This window comes from Buceros rhinoceros, unplaced genomic scaffold (genome assembly GCF_000710305.1).
Source record: "Buceros rhinoceros silvestris isolate BGI_N320 unplaced genomic scaffold, ASM71030v1 scaffold691, whole genome shotgun sequence".
In the NCBI taxonomy this organism is placed as follows: Eukaryota; Metazoa; Chordata; class Aves; order Bucerotiformes; family Bucerotidae; genus Buceros; species Buceros rhinoceros.
The window spans coordinates 1-25,400 of NW_010392286.1; the positions used below are offsets into that span (position 1 = coordinate 1).

A 25,400-nucleotide genomic window follows, 5' to 3' on the forward strand; every position below is an offset into this window, starting at 1 on the left:
TTTTTTTAAACTGTGGTATTTCAGTCCTTATGCCCATCCTGTTGCTCTTGCCTGGAGCCGGTGGAACTTTCTTAATAGGGTATTTTCAGTCAGAAAATGCTGATTTAAATCAGAACGTCTGCGGGAATTTGTCGGTGTCAGCACAACTTTAATCAGGAACCTACCTGGTTTCCTGCCAGTTCGTTTGGCCGCCTGCCTGGTGGGTTGCTGCGGAGCCGGCCCCCATAGCTTCTGGCCCTTGGTTCTCTCACAGGCTAGTAGGAGAGCTGCCAGGGGCTTGTGAGAGCTGGAGAGGTGCGACCAGAAGTATCTGGAGAACTTGAGCTTATGGAATATTAGGAAAGTGTGGACAAGCGGGGGGGGGGGAAAGAAATCACAGAATCTAATCTTTTTCATGAGGATGTGAATCTGTTTCTTGGGAAAAGTTAAACTTCTCTGTGATCGAAAATGCTGCTTATGGTCCTGCTCAGGAGCTTCTGCTCCTGACTCGGTTAGAGCAGCCAGCTCCTAACTGCTCAATCCTCTTCAGTGACGCTACTGTTCTTTTCTTAGGAATCGCCTTCAGCTGTTGATAAAGGTTTGAGTAAAGGAGGTATCTGAAGGCATCAGTTTCACATGGTTCCTCTCACAGTAAAAAAGGGATTGTGATAGTCTTCTGTTTTCTTGAAGAAAATATATATCTAAGAGAGCGAGCTCATCTTTGGCTTCTTGTTCGTTTCTCCAAGTATTTTTCCTTACTAAAGATAAATAATATCCCAGTTGCTGGCTGAGTTGCCATCCTACACAAGATTGTTGTGTTTTTGCTGATTTCAAGTGGTGTGTTTTGGTTTCACTCTCTGATTCAAGGAAAATCAGCACATTTCCTTGGCACTACACATAAACTGTAACCCGGAGAACTTCTAACAGGTTCTGTGGCAGGCCAGGAGTTCTGGGCAGTTTCTGGCCATACTTCCAGCCTACAATAAGAAACTTCCTCATGATGTTCTCCTGAGACCAACCATGTGCAGTTAAAGCATTTTGAAGTGTTGCAGGTCATCAGTCCCAATATCCAGCAAACCAGCTTTTCTTTGAAGATTCCCTGGTTTTTCATTCCTAGTTTTGTTTGAAAATTCCCTCATTGTCCTCAGGTAAAAGGCTTCACAGTTTTAACTTGTCAAAAAGAACTTAACTCTGATCCTTAGCCTAAATTTCTCACACATTTTGATGTAACCTGAACATATTCACACGCTGCATTAAAGTTCTTGAAGTCCACTGTCAGTTCTTGGTGTGTAAGTTATTGCTTAGCCAGCTTATAAATGGTTTGTGAGTTTAATGCCTGTTAATACACAGATGATTTAGACCTTGGTGACTGGGATATACCAGATTTATTCTGGACCTTCCCAAACTGGTGGCCAAGTTTGTGCAGCCTTGAATGTCAAATTTCAGGTCAGCTGCAGGAGGGTCTTTAACTCTTGAGGTGGTGGTTTGGTTTGTGCGTCTCAGATTGTGTTTGGATTGTTCTGTTATGGGAAGCAGCGTTGTGGTTCATGTCTGAAGACTGGCTCTGTGAGATGTCGTTATTCCCATGGTTTACCCCAATTATCTGGGGTTTGTGCCGTATTGTTTCTCCTAATGTGAATTCTTGCATTTTATGACTCTTAATTTTCACTTTAATTGGCACCTATCTTGCTTCAATTAAAACTGCATTACTGGGATTGTTACCTGTTCCTTATTTTTCCTCCACTCCCTCGGAACATGGAGTGGGAAACAAAACCAAGGGATGTCTCTGCTGAGCTCAGCCTCTGAGGAATTAGGTCTGTTCATTCCAGCAGCAAATGTACTATTTCTTAAAATTTCTCTAAATAAGTGCATGGCTACTTGTTGACTGAAAATCGTGTCATTATTTTGGAAATTTAGAAAAAGTTGATCAAAGCCAGGAACTCCACATGCACAACAACAGATATGGGAAAAAGACCATGTTTGGTTGGTTGGTTTTATGAGAAGATGTTTGTTTGTTTTTGTGTCTGTAGGAAGTGACATATATTGATTGACAAACCCAAATCTACTTTGGTTGCCACAGATGTTATTACTGTCTTGGATTTTTAAAAGGTGTTTGAGCTACAGTCTAAGTGCTGAACCAAATCTTTTAATTCAACATCTTTTGGGGAGGGCTGGTGAACTGCATTTTGACTCAAGCTTTTAAATGAGGATGGTCACCCACTGGGTATTGTCTTTCCCCCTTCTTTCTAGGCCACACTTAAGTCATGAAATATTTACTGGGTACCTTCTAATGACGTGGCTCGTTCCTGGCGAGAGTTACATAGGCTTTGGGAACCTGATGCGTGCTCAAACTTCTCTGTGTAACGTGCTCAAAGGGCTCATCTCTCCTGTGAGGCTGGGGCTAGTAGATACAAATCGAATCCCTCACGTGGGAGAGGGGTATTCCCGCACACACCTTCTTTACCAAAGACAGCTTCCAAGTGGAGAGGAATTTTGGCTCTTCCGTTGCTGCTACAGCTTCTGAATTCTCCCACTTTTCACTGATATTTGCAGATATAGACAGTTGTGTCTGGGTGTAGTACTTTGAAGAGTACAGCTTTTAAAATGAAATTTGCCAGAAGTTTTCCAAGTAGCATAGCTCAAACTGTTCACCGTTCTCTCTTTTCATCTTTGGAAAAGCTATGGACTTCCCATCTGAAGCCTCAGAAAAACAAAGAGGTTGAACCATATTAAAAATAGCCTGGTAGCTGAGAGAATAAGGATCAGCAACTTAATTTTCAGAGTTATTTTTGGCTTCTTGACATGGCAAGGCTCCTGTTTTTGGTACTTTACGTGTGAATCAGCATAAGTTATGGTTGATATTACTGGTGTCTAGCACTAAGAGAAATCTTACTTGGTCAAAAAGTCTACGTGGAAGTTTCCATTGTGTTCTTTCCCAACAGAGTCTGGCAGAACTAGAAGTGCTATGTAAACACCTGTATGAAGGAACTGATCTAGCACAGCGACTGCAAGCCGAGAAGGTACTCTTGGAGCTTATCGATAGCCCAGAATGTCTCAGCCAATGCCAGCTCCTGTTAGAACAAGGAACGGTGAGTATCTGGAAGACGTAATCGTGGTTGTGGAAGCTCACGTGGGTTCCTCAGTCACGGGCCGTTACCATGTCAGTACAATAAAGGCAAAATGCTTTTCTCTTTTTTGTACACACTCTGTTTCGTAAATGGTTCTAGAATTGTTTTCATTTGGAGGTGGGTTTTGTGGAAGTGACACTTCCTTTAGAGAAGTCAGGGGCAAAAAGGGAAAGCTTCCAGTACTTCCATAAGGATTGTAGTCAGGGGTTGTGTTGTGTGTAGAGCAACATTGGGACACGGTGTGGAATAACCTGGTGTTTCAACATCACCTTGTTCTTGTTTCTAGCTGTTAGCTACAGTGGAAAAAGAAAATGTACTAAAAAATCCCTAAAATGCTTCTGTGTTGTCTGTTAGTTTAAACCATCCTCTTGCGTTACTCAGTTTAATTTTTGGTGTTTAATTTCATAGTTAACTCTAGATAAAGTGATAGGGGAGTTTATTCTTATTTGATAGTCCAAGCTGAGTCTGGAGTAATTCTTGCTGTGTTTTTCAAATAATTCAAAAAGAGAGAGAAGGGAAAAGAGCAAGCAGATTTTAAAATATCTTTAATCCAGGGCTGGACCCGTGGTAGTCATCTCCTGGTTCTAAATTACCAAGTGATTTAAAAACAGGTTTCAAAACTGAAGAACTCCACTGAATAGTGAAATTCCTTTTAGATGAATGGTTTCCATCAACAGGGCTGAGACTTTTTTATTAGTGTTTTGTAATTTCTATTTATCTATTACGAAACGAAGATATAACTAAAATAAGTTTTCTATAAATTTTTTGATGCACTTACCAAACATAACCAAAATCTGATAACTGATCTGGTTTACAGATAATTTGTCAGGTCCCTGCCTTTAATTAGCTGATTTTTGCTGTGTTCTTGCAGACATCCTATGCTCAGCTTCTAGCAGCAACCTGCCTGTCGAAGCTTGTAAGCAGGACATCTCCACTGCCTGTCGAACAAAGGGTTGACATTCGTAAGTAAAGTCTGTGGTTAACGTTTCAGTCTGTTAGTTAGGTCTAAAGCTTCAGGTTAGCCCAGTAACCATTCAGGGGATAGGCTGGTTGTTCTCTCATGCTCTCTATTTCACCAAGGTGAACATGAAGGTGATCTTTCATAATTTCTCTCCAATTTGCTTACAAGTAACATCTCCTAGTTTCAATATTAAAATAAATAAATGTTAGCTCAAATCGCTTATATTTAACCCCCCCCCTTTTTTTTTTTTTACCTTGTATTTATATCACAAGACGCTAGAGAGATTTCATTCATGTTTGTAGATGACGGTAGGTGCAGGTATTGCCCTTACATCCACTGGTCACATGTAACATTGCTCATGGTCAGCTCTTAAAGTTGTGAAGGTCATGCACGGGCAGGTTCTTACTTGCAGGATTAAGATCCTACAAAAAGATCCTCTTTTCCTTACTTTTTAGGATCTATGTTAAAGTCATTGCTGTGTCCTAAAAGAGTTAAGCAGTACGTGTTAGGCCTTGCCTAGTGAAAGGCTTTGCACGAGGAGCGTGTGATTCTGTGTGGGATTTTAGCTCCTCCTGAGGGTCGTGTCAGTTCTGTGGCCAGTAGTGCTCTGAAATGCATGGCTGAGAATCTGCTGCTGATAAAAGGTTTCAGTGTTCTTTTAGGTGAAAATTAGCTCTATTCAACTTTCAATTTTACGCGTTTCCACAGCTTTTGAAACAGCTTAACTTCCTTCTAGGTAGAGAGGGATTTCTGCAGCCACAGCGTGCATTTCCCAAACAGATGTTCTAGGTGGACTTGAGAACATTCAGTAGGGACCCTTCTCTGAGAAAACTTCTGTGTATCTTGAGCTGGCTGCAAGAGCTGCTGTTACAGGGGAAATAATCAGTGCCCAGTATATGGGACCGCAAGGAAAAATGGCTCTGTTTTACCTGCCAGTGTTTTCTGAATCCACAAACTGTTGTCCTGTGTGTCCTACAATAATGGCCCTGAGTGTAATGTGTTAGAGTAGAGGGGACCGCAAGAAAAAATGTCTCTTTTTTCCCTGCCAGTGTTTTCTGAATCCACAAACTGTTGTCCTGTGTGTCCTACAATAATGGCCCTGAGTGTAATGTGTTACTGTGAGTTACTAAATGTTTAGCTATATTTAACAGAACTAACAGTTATTGTACGAACCATAACAATACAGGATTTGTTTGGTTGGTTTTTTTAAATCCATGCCTTAAGTTTCTATTAGACCAATTTAATTCCTTTTCTTTACAGAAGATTTGTGTTGCTGATTTAAAAATGCTTCGTTACAGGAAATTATATTCTGAACTATGTGGCATCCCAACCCAAACTGGCTCCTTTTGTCATCCAAGCTCTCATTCAAGTCATTGCTAAAATTACAAAACTAGGATGGTTCGACGTACTGAAAGATCAGCTGGTCTTCAGAGACATTGTTGCCGATGTAAAAAAATTTCTGCAGGTAGGAAACAATCATTCACTTCTACCTTTTTTCCTGTATGGACCTCTTAAATTTAGTGATTGGCATGTTATGTCACTTAATTATTTTACACTTGGGTGGAAAAAGTCTGAAGGACATTGTTTAGAACAGATCACCCTACAGTGACGAATCGGGGCAGTTTCACACTTGGGCAAGGCTCTGGCTTTTGATGCCTCACAGTATTCACAGTGCTGTCGTTGTCTTTTGATGGTTTTCTTTTCCCAAAGCACTTTCTCATAGTGTAGTTGTAGAACATCAGCCCCTGTTACCAAGCCGTTCTGTTTAATGGCTTAATTTTTTCCAACTGCTCTGGAGGTGACATTTGTGACAATGTTAGCTCCCGTTACCTGGTTTGAAACACTGGTGCTGCACCACGTGAAGAGAGAGACTGTCGGGTGTTTCAAAGTGTGAGTCTGGTTGTAATTCTCGTGATAACGACCACTAAAATTGTGCCGGACTGTTCGGTTCTAGTGGTACAGAAAGTTGCAAGACACCGTATGCATCTGTTGCGTGGTTGTGGTTCTTCTTTGCCCCATTCTTTTTTCACTTGATCAGTAATGGATGGTTCGTATTTGTGTGCCTGGTACTTAGACACCTGCATTATGTGTGTTCTTTCTCCATACATCTAAATAGGACTGAAAGGGAAAAAAAGACCACCTGTCCGCCCTAGGATTTTGGTGTATAATACAGGGAGCTAGATAATAAATTCAGAGAGGTTTTATAACATCTCCTATTTTAGCATCAGTATTTAAATCTATCACAAATAAGAGGTGTTCTGGGTAGGGATATGGGGCAATTTGAGAGGAAACGTCACTCCCCTTCCCTCTAATAAGTCAATGAGGCAAGAATGTTCTCGTTTTACATTTCCTGTTCCCCCTCTGCACTGGTCACTCTCGCAAAGATGATGCATTACACGGCCCCAAAGTGATCTTGGTACGTTGTATTTGGAAATTGGCAATAATTTCTCCTCAAGCCAGTGCGCTCATTCACTGTGGACTGTTCGCTCTGCAGATTTACATGTCAAATCTAGAATCAGTACTGTCAGACAAGGTGGCTAAAGATACAGGACATACCGCATCTTCTGTGGAGTGAGCTTGGAGAGGTGGTTGGATGTCATGGAGCCAGACATGCTTATTTCATACGTTTAACATGTGTATACATGTATAACGTGTATTAAAAAGTCCTTAAAACTTTTCTGGGGGTGGCTAATCTGCTTTAGAAGTTAATATGGATTAATTTTTTGGAGTGTATGTGAGAACTTAAAGCCTAGCACTTATTTTGAGGAAAAAATGATCAGAAAATTTAAGCTATTTGGAGATTTACTTCCAAAATGATCCATGATGTGGAGGTGATGCTGGCAGCGCCGCAAGAAAATGTGAAGTGAGCAGTTTTTCTCGCCAATACGTTTCTCATTTGTTTTTCAGTCTTACTTTGTTCACAGTGCTGTTCGGCTTAATGTCCTTTCTGAGTTATACTGGGAATGTCTAATAAAAGACAAGTTGCAATATTCTGTTTATTAAAAACAAACTCAAGTATACTTCTCCACCATTTTGCAGTTATTTTTATGAATGTACTGTAATTGGATTTTGCATTTATTATTAAAATGATTGCGGTGTGACTCTTTAGTGTGTAGCTTATTAAAAATAGAAATTTAAATACAAAATTCAGCTTCTTAAGAGATTTCATTAGTTAAATTAAGAATTCCCGTAGAAAAGAAAATTAAGCCATAGATCTACTGGTGAATTAAATTTTAGATAAAAATTGAAAAAATAATCCCTAAACAATACTAATATATGTTAATAATTAACATATGGTAGTTTCAAATACATACGCATTAGCATTGCAGATTGTCTTCATCCAGTGCGGATTTGAGGGTAATTTAATGTAGAAAAGAGGATTAGCAGCGAGGTCTGCGCTTCGGTTCCCCACTCCTTCACAGTTTTCCATTTTTGCAGTTTGTGTGATCTAAGGAACACTCGTACAGACTATTTTAAGAATTAGATATGTAAAAGAACGTTGTGTTCATATCACAGTGTAGGATGTTCAATCTTACTGAATGCGGATAGGGCAGCAGTGTAAATTTTGCCTGTGTTCTCTGAGATTTTCTCTCCTGATTTGCTTCAGTGCAAGTGATAACACAAAATAGATGGCAGTGAAAAGTCAAGCCCCTTGGGAAGTAGCCAGAGTCCTCATTAGCTGAACTTCGGGTGATCTTCAGAGTTGCAAAAATGAGTGAATGAGGAAAATTTTGAGCAGGATGGCATTGCTCTTTGGACAGTGGGGAGCTGAGGCTGCGAACGGCAGCTGTTTGTGTAGAGATGGAGATCTTCCTCCTGACTCCACAGCGAGGCCTAATTGCGGTTGATTTGAATTGTCTTCAACAAAGCAGATTTAATTTTTCTATAAATGCTTTGTAGTAGTAGCTGAGTGAAGACAGCTGAACTTTCTTAATTAAGTGCAAAATTCTGCATTGTATCAGAATTTCAAAACATTCCCAGGAACGTCAATACTGATGATCAGATGGAACCCTCGGGTGCAAATACTTGACACCTGCTGCCGCACTTCTTGGACACAAGTTCTCAGAGATGGAATATGTTGTTCAATTCAAACCAATGCGCTGTATACTACTGTGGAGGGAAGAGAATTAGGATTTTTTGATAGGTAGCATTTAAAAATTTTCCCTTTTTTTCTGAGAGCACCTTTTGATCTTTTCCATCCATGCCCAGCTTATTTTTTCTTAATGTTTGAGTTCCATGCAGCTTGCCTTACCAATTCAGGAATACTGAACAGACTTGGGGAAGTGTGTACTAGTGAATCTCTGGATCCTGATTACTTAGTCTATTTTCAGACAGGTTCTTGTTATCTTGTAATTGTTAAAATTTATGATGAGGGGTTTTCTTTCAGAGCTAATTAGGAGTTTGAAGGTCTGGTTCTATTAATGTTGATAGAATTTATCAGGAGCACCTTCTAAACAGCTCAGGGTATCTCAGCCTGAAGCTTCCTCTTGTTCTAGAAATCTCGAAAAATATTAAATACAATCTGATTCTAGAAATGTTGGAGAATACTAACTACAAGCTGTATGTTTGAGCGATGCTATCTATTTGTGTTTTTTTTTTTTTTGTAGGGCACTGTGGACCATTATATAATAGGAATAATGATTCTCTCAGAACTGACTCAGGAAATGAATCTAGTAAGCACTGGGTTTTTTTTTTCTTTCTGGAAGGGATATATGTATTGCTGATAAAGCAGTGTGGTCAATGCTTCTGCCCATAAAACTGGTTGGAGAAACATTTCTTAGACATGAAGGGATTAACACATGTTCTGCCCCCCACCAAAATACAGAGAGAGACAAGAATTTTTCGTGCAGAGACTCTACCAGATACGTACCACAGCCAATACGGGGTCAGGTTTCTCTCATGCCAGTCACTAGAACTAGTAAAGCAAAGTGAATGATCAACTTTTTCAATTGTATTTCTGCTAATGATTTTCTCTTGCCTACGTCTTAACCTGAGAAGTGCCTCAGACCTTTCCATCCAGAAAGAGAAACCAGAAGGGAGAAAAGCTGTCAAGACCTGTGTTTAGTGCTGGACCATAATTTGCATTTGTGGTGTCAAATAATTAATCTGCCAGATGTACCTACTTTTATATCTAGTTTTAGCAGGGAAGGAAGCATTGTTTATTCTGTCCTAACTTTTCATAGGTTGATTGTTCGAGATCTTCAGCAAAACTTCGTAAAATAGCTACCTCATTCCGTGACACCTCTCTAAAGGACATACTGATGCTTGCATGCTCTCTTTTGAAGGAGGTGAGGCTCTTTATAATTGAAACCAAATTCTTAACATCATGATTGTCCTGCTTTGAGTCCATATTATTTTCCGAGTTGATGAATTCTGTACTTAACTGGGCGTCATGTAATTATTTTAAGCTCAAATGACAAAAAAATCTTTGAAGACAAAAATTCCCATCTTCCTCCCTCCATGTCTCTCTTGCTGTCTCTGTCTGTGTGCCGTCTCTCTCTTGATATCCTGCTGTAAAGGATGAACTATCTAAATTCTGAGCTTGGCTGCTTTTTTGATGTTTTTCTTAATTTAATTGTATCTCCGTTTTGCTAAAAGTATTATTTATTAGACTAGGGACGACCAAGAAGACGGGCACGTTCCCTGTCACGTGATATGGCAGCACAGTCAAATCTGGCCACGGTGGTGATCTCCTTCCCTGGTTCCCTTATCCTCTCTGTATGTAACATGAAATTAGAGACAGGCATTTAAGCTAAGAATGTGAACACAGAAGCCGTCGCAGTGGGTCAGTAGATGACAGCGATTACCTTTTGGCTAAAGGTATGATTCTGGAGGTTGAGATGTGAGGGTGAGGTACTGCTGAACAAAACGAGAGAAGCTGTGCTAGCTCAAATGTCTGTCACAGTATGTTTTTAGCCTGACTAGCATGGTTCACCTCATATTTGCAATAAATTTAAAGGGCATGTGCGCTCAGATGACAGGCAGGATGTTATTTTAATACAGAGAGCAATTCAGTAATGTGTAAGCCCTCACCTCTGAAGAGGGAATGCTCTGCTAATACACAGAGGAGGATTTACAGCACTGTTGGGATTGGTACTAATGGAGAAACCACGCAGAATTTGAAAGAAGCGTGGAATGTTTTCAGAATAGTCTTTGTAGATATAGTGAACCCCCTTACACGTCAAAACAGTAAATGTGTCTGTGAGAGCCTGAATCCTGCATCAGCCACCTCTAAGCTTTCTTCAAGTTCAGCTGGTCTGCGGGGTACTTTTTTAGTCTCTCATGTGTTGCAAGGTTTGTCTGAGTGACATCACACAGATTTCCAGACAGAAATACAATAAAATGGTAATTAGAATCTTTATGATGCCAACTTGATAGAGGCAGATGGTTTTTGAAATATTTCATTGTCAATAATGCACTGAGAACACTCAACTAACAAATGTGAAATCACCAAAGTGATTCAAGAGTTTGATAGTTACGGAGAGGATTGGTGGCGCAACAGGTTAATTTTATACAAGACCTATAGAAATTCAATGTTGATTTCAAAGCCAGATTAGTAATTTAGTGTCAATTCTAATGTGCAGCAACAGTCACTATGAAGTTAATGAGGCATCTCGTGTTACACAGTTGATTTTAATTCCCATCATCCAAACTTAAAAACTGATTGTTAATAACCTCAAGAGATGTGACCTTGAATCTAAATAAGGAGCAGCAGAACTAGGTAAAGTTAAGGCATTTCCATTAACTTTATTGTTTTTCTAGACAAAATTATGTCAGTTTAATTCTTCATGTTCACAGACTGCATCAGTGACTAATGAACTTGAGGTTTGTTTTCAGTGCCTTTATATCGTGTGTGTGTAATCTTGAGGTAGTCATCTCTTGAAAATACCATGTCGCTTAAATTATCATAATCACAGAAGAGGATCAGTAAAAATGTGTTCGTGCAGTATGTTGAGTATAGACTTCCAAATCCCGACAGCTTGTTTGGCTTACAAAGTACCTTCTTATTGAGACACGACAGCGGTTATAAGGCAGTAGAGACCCTGACAGCTGTATTTATCCAGCTGTTGTGAAGAGCAACCTTCAGATGACAGGCTGAGTTTGTTGGTTTTTAATGCCAGCTTTATCTAGACTTAGGAAGGGAACAGTCTTTTGGTACATGTACCGTGAAACTGAGACTGTTTAGCAGCCTGAACATCAAACTGAAAAATACCCGGTCGCTGAGATGGTTTTTACCCATTTGATGTATACAGTGTGTGGTCCATGCCGGTCTGCAGTAACTGAAATCTTATGGTTGAATTTTTGCGGTGAATGTTAGCACTGGTTTAAAGAACGGTGACATGCAGAGTCAGTGACATGCTGAGTTTTAGCCGTATTTTGTGCAAAAGGATTGTTTCAGCAGGCTTTTAACAATTATAAGTGTGGGAGCCGTATCTTGACGTGGGAGGTGTGTCTGAGGTGGTACTAGTGATTTTTCCTCTTGCCTTTAAGGACAGACTATGTCATTTATTGTTGATGGATTTTTTTTTTTTTGTCTTAGTATGTGTTCCCTTGCTCTGAACTCTGCAGTTTTATACCCAAACATTTTCCTTCTCAAAACTGTTTTTAAGTGTGTTCTGTGCAGGTATTCTAACAAGATTTCTTTTCTCTTTAGCTCTTGGCAAAACCTTTAACTCTTCAGGACCAACAACAACAAAATCTAGCAATGCAGCTTCTGAAGCTTGTACTAAACTGTCTTAATTTTGATTTCGTTGGGAATTCAGCTGATGAATCTGCAGATGACCTGTGCACTGTGCAGATTCCAACAAACTGGAGAACAAGTAAGGAAGGATCATAACTGCCAGTAGTCTGAAGTCTATTCCCAGTGGATTGTGTAAAGTGTCACAATACTTGCAAATATAAAATAATTTTTAATGTGAAGTAGGGTTTTTTGCGGGTGTGTTATTGGTGAACCTCTTCTGTTATTCCTCTCACACTTTTCCTATGGTAATTTTTACAGACAAATAATAAATGTACTCTGTAATATAGATATTCACAAGTAATCAAACTGTGCTAATAGACACTGAATACTGTTCTCAATCCTGGCACATGAACACCTTGAAGAGGTGCAGCATTTGTAGCATGTCTATTTTCTCTGGTCTTTTTCCTGTTGAGAAAACTCTGAATATTTTTTTTTAGCGTGCTTTTTTTGCTCTAGTATGTGACCTTGTTAATGCCGGCAGCAGGAGGGTTGCATCTTAGTTCATGGACTCTAGAGGTTTGGCAACCTGGGCTTATACAGTGCACATGGCGGTCTAATATAAATCCGTCTGTGGTGGGTTGGCCCTGGCTGGACACCCGGTGCCCACCAAAGCTGCTGTAGCGCTCCCCTCCTCAGCTGGGCAGGGGAGAGAAAAATTAACGAGTGACATGAGGCAAGTGACAGTAATTTCCCAAGTTGCCCTAGGAAGGAGAAAGGGATAGGTTTTCCCAAGATTACAGTTTAGATACCTTAAATTGTCCAGGAGGGATCTCCCTTTAGTCAGTAAACACATTGCCTAATTGTTATGTGATGCTTTATTCTCCACAAGTCTTCATATAAAATCATGCTTATAAATGGAACAACTTTGACATGTTACTTACTGGGTGGGATTACTTAATTGTGAATTATTGGTGAACAACTTCTACGCTGTTGTTAAACCGGTATGAAATAGGGTAATGTTACAATTCATTTTATGTGATTCCGCAGAGAATTGGTAACTCAGTGTCTAAAGTTTTTTTTTTCTGTTTATCGGTCTATAGACCTCAGGATAGTTTGTGGAAATTCTGTTAAACTTGCCTTTGTTTAAATACAGACTAAACTGATCCTTAGTGTCTGGAACCTGTCTTAGTGCACTGCTGTAGTAACCTGGAGAAAACCTAGAGAAATACAAGCAACTGGCAAAGAGTTGCATCTTCTGTGGTTTAAAGAATGTATTCTTTATGAGCTATAGGATAGGGTAAATGTGCTAAAAAGAGAATAGTGCTTTGTTTAATACCGTACAATGAACGAACTATTGCATCTCTTCATGGTTTATTCTCAACTGCAGTGATATCTCACTCTTAGTGGTTTTGTTGAAAAGAAGATGATTATATTAAAATAAAGATACTTAATTAGTGCTTGTAGAGAGTGATAAAACCAACTTATCTTTTTCCGTAGTCTTCCTGGAGCCAGAGACTTTGGACCTGTTTTTTGATTTGTATCGTTCCCTTCCACCAGTGCTGTCTCAGTTAGTAAGTGGCACGCAGTGATTTACGCTCAAGTAATTATGGAAAATAGTCTTTTTACATCTATACTCTGTCCCAAAGACCATGTTTTATTCTGTGCATTAGCATGTTATGAGTCCCCTGGCTCAGTGCCCAGTCACAATGTCATGTCTTTGAACTTCAGCCCCAGTTTTCATTTCTGAATCTGAAAGCAATCAAATCCTTCCTCCCTCAATTCAGCACTACTCAGCCACATAGAAAACATCCACCCAATTATTTCAGTGAAGTCAGAAACTGATGTAAAAGTGAATTTTAAAACTGAGCCATATTTGTGTTCCATGATTGTTTAGACATTGCTGTGAAAATAATCTTCAGCCACAGAATGTACTACAGACAGCAGCAGGTTGGATTGCTCCACATATTAAGAGATTATTATTCTGAAAGTCTATATTTTTCTCTTAACCTTACAGTATTTTTTAATTTATTCTTCAGGCTCTTTCTTGTTTAGTTCAGTTTGCTTCTGCGAGGAGATCTTTATTCAGCAATCCAGAACGCGCCAAATATCTTGGTAGTCTAATGAAAGGAGTGAAACAAATACTTGAAAACCCACAGGTATCTCTTTGGTTTTTATTTTATTTGAAATGCTAAAACAGCTGTGGATTTGGCTTCCCACTTACATGCTTTATTAATCTACCGAATCTATCAAGCCACTTCCAGCCAGACATTTCTTTGCTTTGATTTTCTATTCAAAACAAAGCAAAACTTCTATGCAAATAAAAATGTCGCCCAATTAGCAGTAGTGCTCATAAAATTTCTCTTAGATTAAGCTGTTAACTTTTAAAAATTTGCTTTTTCAAATTTAGGGTTTATCGGATCCAGGTAATTACCATGAATTCTGTCGGTTTTTGGCTCGGCTAAAGACAAACTATCAACTAGGAGAGCTGGTAATGGTGAAGGATTACCCAGAAGTCATCCAGCTTATAGCAAATTTCACTATTACCAGCCTGCAGGTAAGAATACCTACAGAAGTGTTTTCTTATCCTGATTCTCTGAGTTGGTGTTTCTTGAGGAGGTGGTAAGGCTTGTCTTTATGTAGAAATATATTTTGTCAGTGACGTAGCTCAGATTTCTAAATTCCCTAGAACAGTTCCCACTCTTGCTGTGAAGTTTTGTAATGGAGCGGATCTAGAGAAGAAAATGACAGCTGAAGTAGGAGATGGATCTATGTTAATCCTCCAGCCTTAATCCTCACCCTCAAAAACATCCCAACAAACCTAAACCCTTTATTCAACCTTAAAATACTTAGACCTGCGCTCCCATGTAACCTTTGAAGTGCCTGCACTGTCTCAGTGCTGGAGTTGCGCTTTTATGTCTGTATGTGTGTACACACACAGTTGCCTGTATGTTGAGCTGCTGAGCACAGAGTTCCCATCTGAGCTGGGTTCAGAAGCTATGTGGAACAATCTCTAAATTTTTAGGGACCCACTTCTGTATGAGAAGGACGTATATCACAGGGTCTAGATTCTCACAGTGATGACAATTGTACAAATTTATTTTTGAAGCACACCAAGAGAAAGGTGTGCACGCTGTTTGAGTAATGCTATACTTGTTATTGTAGCACTTCCTCCAGAGCGTTCTCTGGCCTTCAGAATAACAGCTGCAGATAGTGACTTTTAGGAGAAGGTTTTTACCATTGAATTCCTGAGTTGCCAACAGCAGCTCCATAAGCCCAAAAGAGAAAAGAAAGTTGAAAAGCATTTCTGTTCTTCACGGTTCCTATTAGAAAAACAGTTTCCCACTCAACAGTTAGGGGTTTTGAATGCCCCTTTTCTAGCACTCCAGTCTCACCACATGCTGTGTACAAATCCAGACATAGCTCGGAGTTTTGAGTCGTGGATTTCACCTGACGAAGGTGAGAGTGCCTACAGGTAATTCTGGAGTACTCTGTGTGTGCTGTAGCGTGTCTTGTTCTGACTGGGTCCTTCGGTCATTACGCCAATGGTTAAGACTGCTTAAGACAAAAGCATCGTGTTTCACAACGGAACTTTCACATGGATGCCTTAACAGAAGTGTTTTGTTTTCTTACAGCACTGGGAGTTTGCTCCAAACAGTGTGCATTATTTGCTAACTCTGTGGCAGAGGATGGTAGCGTCTGTGCCTTTTGTGAAATCAGCAGAGCCCCACCTCTTAGACACGTTTGCACCTGAGATAACCAAAGCTTATATTACTTCTAGACTGGAATGTGTTCCTGTAGTTATAAGGTAAACTTGTAATTGCACCTTTCAAACTGTCATGTGGCGTGTTTAATTTTCTGATTTGTTAGCATATTTTGGTTGTGTTTGAAAACCTCGTGCACTGGTTCTGATTACCATGGTGATTTCCTTAGCTTATCTAATTGGCTGATATCATTTTACTCCTTTGGCTTATTAAATCCAGGCCAAATTCAAATGTAAATTCTTATTGTTTATCTTCTCATGGGCCTTTGTGGTTTTTTGGGGAAAAAAAGATCTTATTTCCCCCCTCCTTTTTAAACTATCTAAATTGACTCTATTGTTCATCTGTGACATGTTATCTCAATGAGTCCCTTTCTAGGGCCATGGAGGGTAGTGATGGGGGAAAGCGGAATGAATCCCACATGCAAGGAAGGGTGAGACCGAACAGAGCAAGCTAAAGAGTGGAAGGATTGAAACTGGCCAGTGTAAAATTTCTTAGCTCAGATCTTCTTTTAACAGTTTAAGTTAAATGGCCTTACAGACCATGCTATAGGACAGCAAAAAAGAAACAAGTGTTTAGATTGCTGAAAGGATTTAATTTTCTCTGAGGGCTTTTATGAATCCCGGCTGGTAGGATCTCCTGTCAGGCCATGGGACTGCAGAACAAGCCACATCTGCTTTTCTTTTTCAGTACTGAGGTGATGTCATTTGTCCAGTTGGTATGAGTACATGCATTCAACTTCACCCTTTGTCTCACCTTAGCTAAAATCTCACGTCTGCAGATTATGCACTCTGTCATTTTACTGTTTTGTGACTAGGCTTTAGTTGGTGTTACTTGCCTTGTCTCCGGAGGTACGTTAAAGGCTGACTTCCTGATGGTTCAAAATCGTGAGCTTCTCGGATGTTGTCTCTGGACAAGAATTGATAGTACCTAGGGGAGGGAGCTTCCAGTGTCTCGCCTAGGACAGGGAAAGACAAAGAGCTGATTGCAGGTGCAATCCCGGGCCTTCTCCCAACCAGCCTACACTTCTTTTAGCGTTTTTAAGTTCTCTTATCTGTTCAACTTTTCTGAACTGGTATCTCAGGTTGAACCTTCATTCCTCAGCTTGCTTCTCTGCTGAGTGGTACATTCCATATCGGGTTCCAAACTTGAAGCACTTGGTAGGGCTGAGCTTCTGGGTCAAACCACCTGGCATGACCAGCTCCATTGAAATGTGCTCTTGTCTTCATCAGCATCACCATCAGCACTGAAAATTCGGTTTCTTTGTTTGGCACTGATGAGAAATTCTTCTGGATGTCCTTATCATGGAGGAGTAAGCTTTTCTAATCTGCGAAAAAAAGAAGCAGGGAAAAGATGAGGAAAGTGCTGATCTTCTACTGGTCTGTATCATTCTTGACAGGCTCCATGATGCTATTGGCACATATCCATTCCCAGCTCTAAGTGATTTGTGTGCCACTGTTGCATTGTCTGATTCGCTTATGTGATGAAGATCCTCAGTTGAGGTATTTCCGTAGATGGCGATCTCAAATGTAGACTTGAATATCAAACATCCAGATCATTCTTGAGAAACCTGGGGTGTCTGGGAACTCATTTCACAAGACTTCTCCACTTTGCTGTAAGGAGATTAGTTCAGTTTGCAGCAGGGAGATTGATATGTTCGCAAACACATCGTGTTTTCTGGCATGACCTTTTTTCTTACAGTCCAGTATAATTGATAACATCACCATCCATTCAGGAGCCATCCAGCTCCTGAGAAAGAAGTAGCTTGGAACAATGGAAGGAAAGTCCCTTTTGTCCTTCTGGAGGGTTTGAATAGCTATTCTCCCTTCTGAGAAAGGGTGAGTGAGGAACTAGTGATTCTTCTACAAAGGATCTACAAGAGATTGCTTTTCTACAAACTAGAAGGAGAACTTTTATTTCAGATATTTGTAAATACCTGAGGTTTGCTTCAGCCCATCTTGTATGTTAGGATTTTCAGCCGCTGTATGTCTTTCACAGTTGGGATGTTAGCACTGTTGGCTTTGATAGCTTTGTGGTTGTTGTCTTTCTTTGTCAGGAGATTGTTCGTTGCCTGTGCTGCAAAGGGTAACCCAGTGAACACACCTTTCCTGTTGTGGTTTGTGTAATGAGTATAGTTACACTCTGTGTCAAGAGCTGTTGGTCTCTTTGCCTTCTGCAGGGTCACAGCTTGTTTACAGCAGGATAAAGATTTATAAAGCAGTTGCTTGGAATTTTACTGAAGCTTGCTGGTTGCCTTTGGTATCATAGTCTTGTGCTTAATTTGATGAGTACGCAAAATCCGTCTTTACTACGTATTCCATCCTGTCCTCCCATCATCCTCTGAGAAGGATGCTGCTTGTTAGTATTCTCTTCAGGCACGGTGGGCCTTAGCTCTTCTGGATTTAACTTTCTGTGTTCATACTGCCAACCTCTTCTCCTCTGTTCTTTGCTTTCTAAAATATGTGTTAAGAGGAAGGCACAAATAAGAGTGTTCTGTGGTTTGCCTGTAGACAAAATGAGATCTTATGTCTATATGTTGTAATCACCAGCTGCTAAGGAGGTTATGGGCCAGCAGTTTGGTGGCAGTGGTACAAAGTGTGAAGGGGAAAACAGCTTTCAAGCGGTTCTGGCTAAGTGTTCACTTTTTATTTCTGTTCCAGAGATGGCTTAGAAGATCCCCTGGATGATACAGTTACAGTCTTCCAACAGCTGGAGCAACTGTGCACAGTTAGCAGGTGTGAATACGAAAAGACCTGTACTCTTCTTGTACAGTTGTTTGACCAAAATGCACAAAACTACCAAAAACTATTGCACTCTTCTAGTAGGAATCCGTTAGAAATCACAGTTCAGGAAGGTCAGTATTTGATTTGATTTCTAGACTCTCTTTTATGTGCCAATAACCATATACTTGCCTATGAAAAAGAGCGGTGACCTTATGCCAGATTTAACTAGAGCTTTTCATACAAGGCATTACTGACCCAAGTCACCTTGCACCGCAGTGTCACTAGTTGCCTTTGTATTAAATAGGGAACATTGGTGGCTGATGTGTTTTTTAACATCTTGTTACGTCTTCAGAAGATAGGCATGAGAACTGTAAAAACTTTCAATTTCTGAAAATCAACATGCCTCAGGTCCTCTCACGGGAACCAGCTGCAACTCAGTGAACATTTTTTTGAAAACGAAGTTGTTAACTTTCATTCTTTTTCCATTTGTCTTTAAAAATAAATGTAACATTAAAAACCTTAATTTATTTTATACAGCTTTGTTAAGATGTTACCTAATTTTGAAGAAAATCAAGTTATTTATTGTAGTGTAAATTGTAGAAACTATAATTAGTTCTTATATATATTTTTTTTCCTGTACCTGTTTCAGTCCTCTCTGTGTCTCACTTAAATTGTCTTTATAACTACTGGCTCTTTCCTAATATAGTTATCTTATGGCTGTTGCATCTTTACATGGATAAATGGTGTTGTTTTGAAAAGGTGAGACAGGTCACTCCAAATACAGCTGTTTCTTTGCATGCTATTGAATGTTTGTGATTTATTTTGCTGTTCTTTCATTAAGTTTGAATATGCTAATTTTCTTCTATGTAGGAGCCATTTTTTCACTAATTTCTGTAAGACTTCCTACTTTTTATATTAATCCCACTTTCTTCCATCAACTTTTATTTGGGAAACCTTCCTTAATGACCTGATTTCATTGACCAGCTGCAGTCTGAATTTACCCATCATTCCCCAGTGGTGGGGGGCCAAAGGGAAGCAATCAGCTGGAGTCTTCCAGTCGCAGTGCTCTGGGGATCGCTGTGATGCATTAGGAGACATTTGATGCAGTTTAAATATTGTGTTTCTTTTCTGCAAACTAAACATTTGTGCTCATATTGAACAATAACCGTTATATCCCCTAGATATACATAGTTAAATTTAGATGTTTAATGGCTTTTAATGTTGCAAAATAAGTTAATGTAATATTAAGATCTCATTTTATTATACTGTCTTGCTCTCTGTATCAATAGTGATGCGGTCATGGTTTACTAAAACAATAATCCCCAAGAAACGGGTCATTAACAGTAGTTAATGATTACTTGTGATCTATGGTAATGACTGATTTCTTTGGGATTATTGCTGTTATAAACCATAATTACAGATTATTACAGCAATAATTATTTTCTAAAAGAAAAGATGTTATCTGCCTCAGTAATTGCAAAAGGAAATGCACTGAAAATTTTAAATAGTGAGATGTAAGGGAGGGGAAGAAGTCATACCTATTAACTGGTGTTGTGCAGAGAGAAGAGGGCTATCATCAGAGAACCAACTACCTCCTTAAAAATGAGCTGCTGCGGTTTGTGAAAAGGAAGATGGGGTTTTATTTTAAGGAGGGCTGTTGGCTGAAGCGGTGGGTCTGCTCTTTGACCCAGCTAACACCAACACGCAGCTGTGCTTTGGTGCCCTCTTCAAACGGCCATTCCTTGGCAGCAGTTAATGCTGAATTCCACTGAGTGACGTCTGTTCTCTTGGACACTTCAGCTCCATGGTCTTTTGCTAATGGTGGTGCAGTCTCACAGTGTCCTAAATCAACAGCTCTTGTTACTGCAGCTGTAATGTGTCTTGGGGCGTTCTTGGAAGTGCCCTGTTTGTGTAGAAGCACAGGTCTTGAAACAGGGAGATACACTGATTGTCGGACAGCTGATACTGTCCTCCCAGAGTATTAGGAATGGGACAGGAACCATATGAGAAGATATTTAGATGTCTTCCTCGTGTATCTTGTCTTATCTCAAATGGCAACTCTTGTTCTCTGTCACCAAGTGTTTTCTGTTACAGATCTCAGACTGTATCACGTATTTGTGTGGTGGGGTTGTTTTAGAGAAGGCTGAGATTTCATACAAACCTGAATGCATTCCTGTACTTGTGTTGAACTCATCTGCATGTTGTTCCATACTCTGCATTAGCTTTTTGTATATATTTGATCTCAGCATCTTTTATGTGTAGAACCCACTGTGTTATATACCTCTGGCTGAAACAGAATTACTCGTGATGTATAGTCACCAGATTCAGGCCATAATGCTACTGGAGCACCTCAGAGTACAAATTCTTCCTGGTTGAAGGAGCTTGGGAAATTGAGCATTCAGTGCTGTCTCATTTTGGGGTTTCTTCAAAAACAGCAATGCAAAACATGAGAGAAACTAAGTGAAGTTCACTGTTAGTAAATGAAGACTAGCTTATCAGAGATGTGAAACAGTCGTGAAGGAGAACCTCAAGGCAGATACTGTAGATGTCTGGATATGTACATAGAAATAGCCAAAACAAAGTGCTGCTTTTCAGTCATACCATGAGCTCATTAACATGAAGGATAAACTACAGATAAAACTTCAGAATGGGTCTGGAAGACACTTTATTCCTCAGGGTATTGTCTTCACTCTCGTAAGTTATGCTACTGTCCCTTGGTAAAATCCCAGTAATGAGGGCAAGACATCGTCTAGTTTATGTAGTCTCTTGCTTATTGAGAAACCTTGTTTGTAACTTGATTTATTTAACTTAAACGGAAGCTCTTCCAAGTTGTCTTTGCTGTGCTGTTACTTTCAATCCATTCATTTTAATCTATTAAAAAGTATATTTTGCCAAATGAAGTTGGAGTCTAAATGTAGTTTTGCTTTCCTGTAGTCTCAAGGCATTTCATTTGGGGAAGAAACCTTCAGCAGCATCCTGAGGTTTTAACAGGTCTCTATGTTACTTTGCTATTCGGGTCCTAGTTTTGATCTTACTTTAGGGAAAAGCAGCGCTTCTTTCCTGAGGATACCATTAGCTACTGGATTCACAGCTTAAAAAGCTGAAGTGGGAATTTACACAGCTTGAGTAGGTCAAATTTAATGATATTCTGCCATAATGTGCCAAAAATATTAAAATAATCCAGGCAATGATTTTCTAGCAGAGAGAGCCCAGAAAAATTCCCGAGTCCAGTGTTTGTAAACTTAAGGGTTCCGTATTTATAAAACACAATTTTACTATTTGGAAGTCTGTACAAAATGCACTACACACACACAAAGTCAAGGGGTTATTTCTGGAACCTTCCCCGTGTAGAAATCGCAATCCTTACGTTGTACTTTACTTGATAAGCACTTGATAAGTGCTGTAGTGGACACTCAGAGCTAAATATTCTGGCAGGTGGGAAGGCGTGAGAGCATGGCTTGAAAGGGTGAGCTCTGGTGTTGAAACCCTTTCAGAAAGCAGGCCACAGAGGCTTCCAAAACTACGTGGTAGTTCGCAAACTCTTTTCTTGAAGAACATGTCTGACTTAGGACATAAATATTTTCTCACGTGCAGATCATTTTCGATAGTAGTTTAATATTACAAAGAATTCTTTGCTTGTTTCTTGGTTCTATTTAAAACAGATTGAGTCTCAATTACTTCCTAATGCTGTGATAACTGGATGCGACAGCCCCACTGTATATAAAATTGTTCCATGCCTTGAAGTAACATGTGGCAGGCGATTGAGGCCACTAGATTAATTGTATATCTGATCTTACGAGGCTGAGTTTGCTTAATTTGTATTTTAGGTTAATTCTTGTGTGTGTTATTTATAAGCGTGTCTAGGTTAATAGGCTGTTCTAGTTCATCTGTCAGTTCCGCTCAGAATTTGTTGTTAGTTGATTTGTCTGAGTAGACTTTAAGTCTGGTAAAGGGAGAAACCTAACTGTTCTCTTGACAGCGTTCCACAGTCTGATCCCTTGTAGACCTGCTGATGCCCTGTGGAAGTGTATTCTGCTAGCATCATGGTTTATAAACTGTTTTTTCTTTTTAATGTTAGGACGCCTGGCATGGCTGGTCTATTTTGTGGGTACTTTCGTGGGAGGACGATTAACATACACTAGTACCGATGAACATGACGCCATGGATGGAGAATTAGCCTGTCGGTAAGTGTTGCTTGTTATGCTTTTTTTGTTTTGTTTAAAATGACATTTAGTATCAGCAGATAATTTGAATTCAAATGTCTCAGTTTTTGTCTGGTACTTGGCTGGTGGGTGCTTGAGGACTTGTGGATTGATACCATTCCACTGCTTTGATCTTTCCTGATTCATCATCCTGAGCAGTGAAGGAGGCATAAAGACTATAAGTTCTAAACTGTGTTTCAGAAGAAGGGAAGAGAATTAAAGGCAAACAGATCTTACCTAAGTACTGTTTAGATACGCCCATGTAGCTACCTCTTGTCCTTTGTCATTGTGTACAAGTGCTAATTTTAATAGTTATGAGTTGTGGCTGCTATTTTCTGCACTACTCCTTTCCATGAATAATTGCGGGTGAAGAAGTTACTGCTGGTCGACCCTTGGAAATTTGGACTTTTTAGACTAGAGCTTGGCATAAAGAAGGCTCTAGATTAAAAAATGTCTGTGCTAGAGTCACGTTTCTGCAAGTTCTAGAGCAAGGGGTGAGCTAGGGATTATTGTGAATGACGTGTGTTCCTTGTGGCAAACACAGATCTTCGATCCTTGTTTTCACCCACAAGTACGTTAACAAAGGCACATGTAGTTGTTCCTGTTATTTACACCGCTAGCTGACGCATGAAAAAGGGCATACGGCTCACAACTGAATAAAAAGCTTTACATTTTCTCCTTTGATCCTTGCCTTCCTAATCTACCCTGGGGCTCTGTGGCGGTAGTAATCTTCCACTATGTCTTTATTAAAAGTGAGCGATTTTAATATACAGCCTTACAGATGAAGTAGCTACTGACTTCTAATCCAGTGACTGTATATTTCAGAATGGGCAAAAGGTGAGGATATTTCTTTGAATTGCTATGGAATTAGGATTTGAAGGAATGCATAGCACAAAAACATAGGAAATTAAATGAAGGAATATTCCTTTAGAAAAAAAAACATTAAATATTTTTAGCTGACACAGGCTGAAAGTGATTCTTTGAAATCAGTGCTGGTGATATGGAGATAGACACAAGTAAGGATTTAGGTCAGAAAATGTGTGTTTGTTCGGATGTTTTAGGAGAGTCAGAAGTGGGAAGAAGCGAGACAAACAGTGCGTTATATACTGCTTGTGTGAACTTATTTCTAAGTGCGGTAGTTTCTGTGTGCGGGGTACTTGAACAGCCCTTACCTCACACCTTGCAGTTTGAGATCCTCGCGTCCCAAATTTCTGTGTTTCTTCCATCGTGGAATTGATGCTGTAAGAAAGCGAAAAACCATTTTACAGACTCACCACTGCCTAACATATGTACCTGAGAAAACTTGGAGTGACAAAGTCATTAGAAAAGCATTATGTTGATGTTTATGTTTAATAGTGGTCAATTAGCATAATTAGCATCTAAGCAGAACAAAAGCCTTAAAGAAACTTAGGCAAACAAGAAATGGCTGAGGGGTTCCTGAAGAAATTAGCTGTGACACTGTTGTTTAATTTGAGAATTCTTTCTGAAATTTTTTTTTTTCTGTCATTAAGTGTTTTTCAGCTGATACCTTTGATGGACGCCCAGTTACCACAGACCAGTAATGAAAAAGTAGAGCTGGCAATTCTGTGGTTCTTGGATCAGTTCCGTAAAACGTATGTGGGAGACCAGCTTCAGCACACCTCAAAGGTAAATAATTAGCTGTAAACCACAACATTTGAAATCAAAAGCCTGTGCAGAAACTGACCTGCCAATACACCTCACGCACAAAAGCTCCTGAGCTTAGCTGGTGGCTGATGGCTTGTGGGGAGAGGGGCATGGATGGATAGATCCCTTCGGAATGTGGTGTTCATCTGAGCAGGCTTCCTACCATGTGCACGTTAAGAGTTTGGGCATGCAAGGGGTTAATATTTTAACTGCGATGTTCATTAAACAATTTTCGGTTACTTTGCATTTCAATTTTTTATTTCAAGCATTTAGCTGGGTTCTGCTATATTGTGTTATATTTCACAGCTGGGTACACAAGATTTATTCTTTTAATAGTTCTGTTCTTTTGACAGTTGCTCATTTATGTGCTTTCCACTGTATTTCTCACATTACTTGGCTTTTCTGCATTTTAAATAGGGAAGAGGGAAAAGTAAGATGCATTTTTTAAGAAGCGGCAGTTAATTCACCTTAACTGTAGGGGACAGTCATAATATAGATGTTATAAAGAGAATGTCAGTAAGATGAGATCAATTGATCTCGTGAAAGACTGAAAGAATTCTGCTGGAGCCCTGAGCAAATCCTTAGCAGGAATTGTGACAATGACTGAGATTTGGGTTCACTTGTGCAGTACTCCAGCCTCGCTTTCTGGGGAACGGCCCGGTCTCGAGGATTCTTTTATCTCTTCAGGTTTGAACTGTATTTCAACTTTATTGAATGGTTCCTCACTTAATATTAAAAACAAAGTTTTACACTGTGCTGAATTACTTTTTCATGGAAGCGATGTGTTCCCTTCAGTCGCCAAAGCTGGTTTGTGATGTTTGAATCTGGTGTGCTGCTCTAATGCCGAGCAACAGAAGGTACACCATAGAAATCTACTCGTGCTTCTGGTATCGCCGTTAGCAAAACTCCTGCTGATGGCAATTCAGAGGCAGCATGGCTGTACAGTAGTTGTTACTTGGACCATTTTTTTCTCTCTCTCTGATCTTGAGGGGGTTGATTTCCCCTTATGTTCTGGGTGATTGAGGTTTAACTGTGTGGAGGAGCCCTGGCAATGTATGGGTGCTGCAGCGGATTGTTAGAGGAGGTTCTATACCCGAGGATTTTATGTCCAGCCTCACAGAAAGCTGGATGAAGTGTTAGTGTGTGGGTGAAGAAGCGGGCGAAATGCTGAAGTGCATTATTTATACTTAATCACCTGGAGCTCCATTGTCAGTAGAAAAAAATGTGGCAGTTGAACATTTGCCAACTCCCCCAGAATTCAATACATACGAATTTATCCTGCTCCATAATGTGTTCGGAAGAG

General features: G+C 39.8%; 1 protein-coding gene across 1 annotated transcript in view; it reads left to right on the top strand.

The window, feature by feature from the left end:
• Positions 1 to 2,921: 2,921 nt before the first annotated feature.
• RANBP17 (RAN binding protein 17) overlaps positions 2,922 to 25,400 on the top strand; it is a gene marked incomplete at its 5' end in the record, with an annotated part of 126,982 nt that continues 104,503 nt past the window's right edge. The window contains 13 exons of the mRNA XM_010144332.1: positions 2,922 to 3,068; positions 3,979 to 4,069; positions 5,367 to 5,533; positions 8,676 to 8,741; positions 9,252 to 9,356; positions 11,723 to 11,888; positions 13,247 to 13,320; positions 13,786 to 13,905; positions 14,157 to 14,303; positions 15,382 to 15,554; positions 18,168 to 18,361; positions 22,309 to 22,414; positions 23,944 to 24,079. Of these exons, the coding sequence (XP_010142634.1) occupies positions 2,922 to 3,068; positions 3,979 to 4,069; positions 5,367 to 5,533; positions 8,676 to 8,741; positions 9,252 to 9,356; positions 11,723 to 11,888; positions 13,247 to 13,320; positions 13,786 to 13,905; positions 14,157 to 14,303; positions 15,382 to 15,554; positions 18,168 to 18,361; positions 22,309 to 22,414; positions 23,944 to 24,079 (1,692 nt within the window). The remainder of the gene's footprint in view (positions 3,069 to 3,978; positions 4,070 to 5,366; positions 5,534 to 8,675; positions 8,742 to 9,251; positions 9,357 to 11,722; positions 11,889 to 13,246; positions 13,321 to 13,785; positions 13,906 to 14,156; positions 14,304 to 15,381; positions 15,555 to 18,167; positions 18,362 to 22,308; positions 22,415 to 23,943; positions 24,080 to 25,400) is intronic.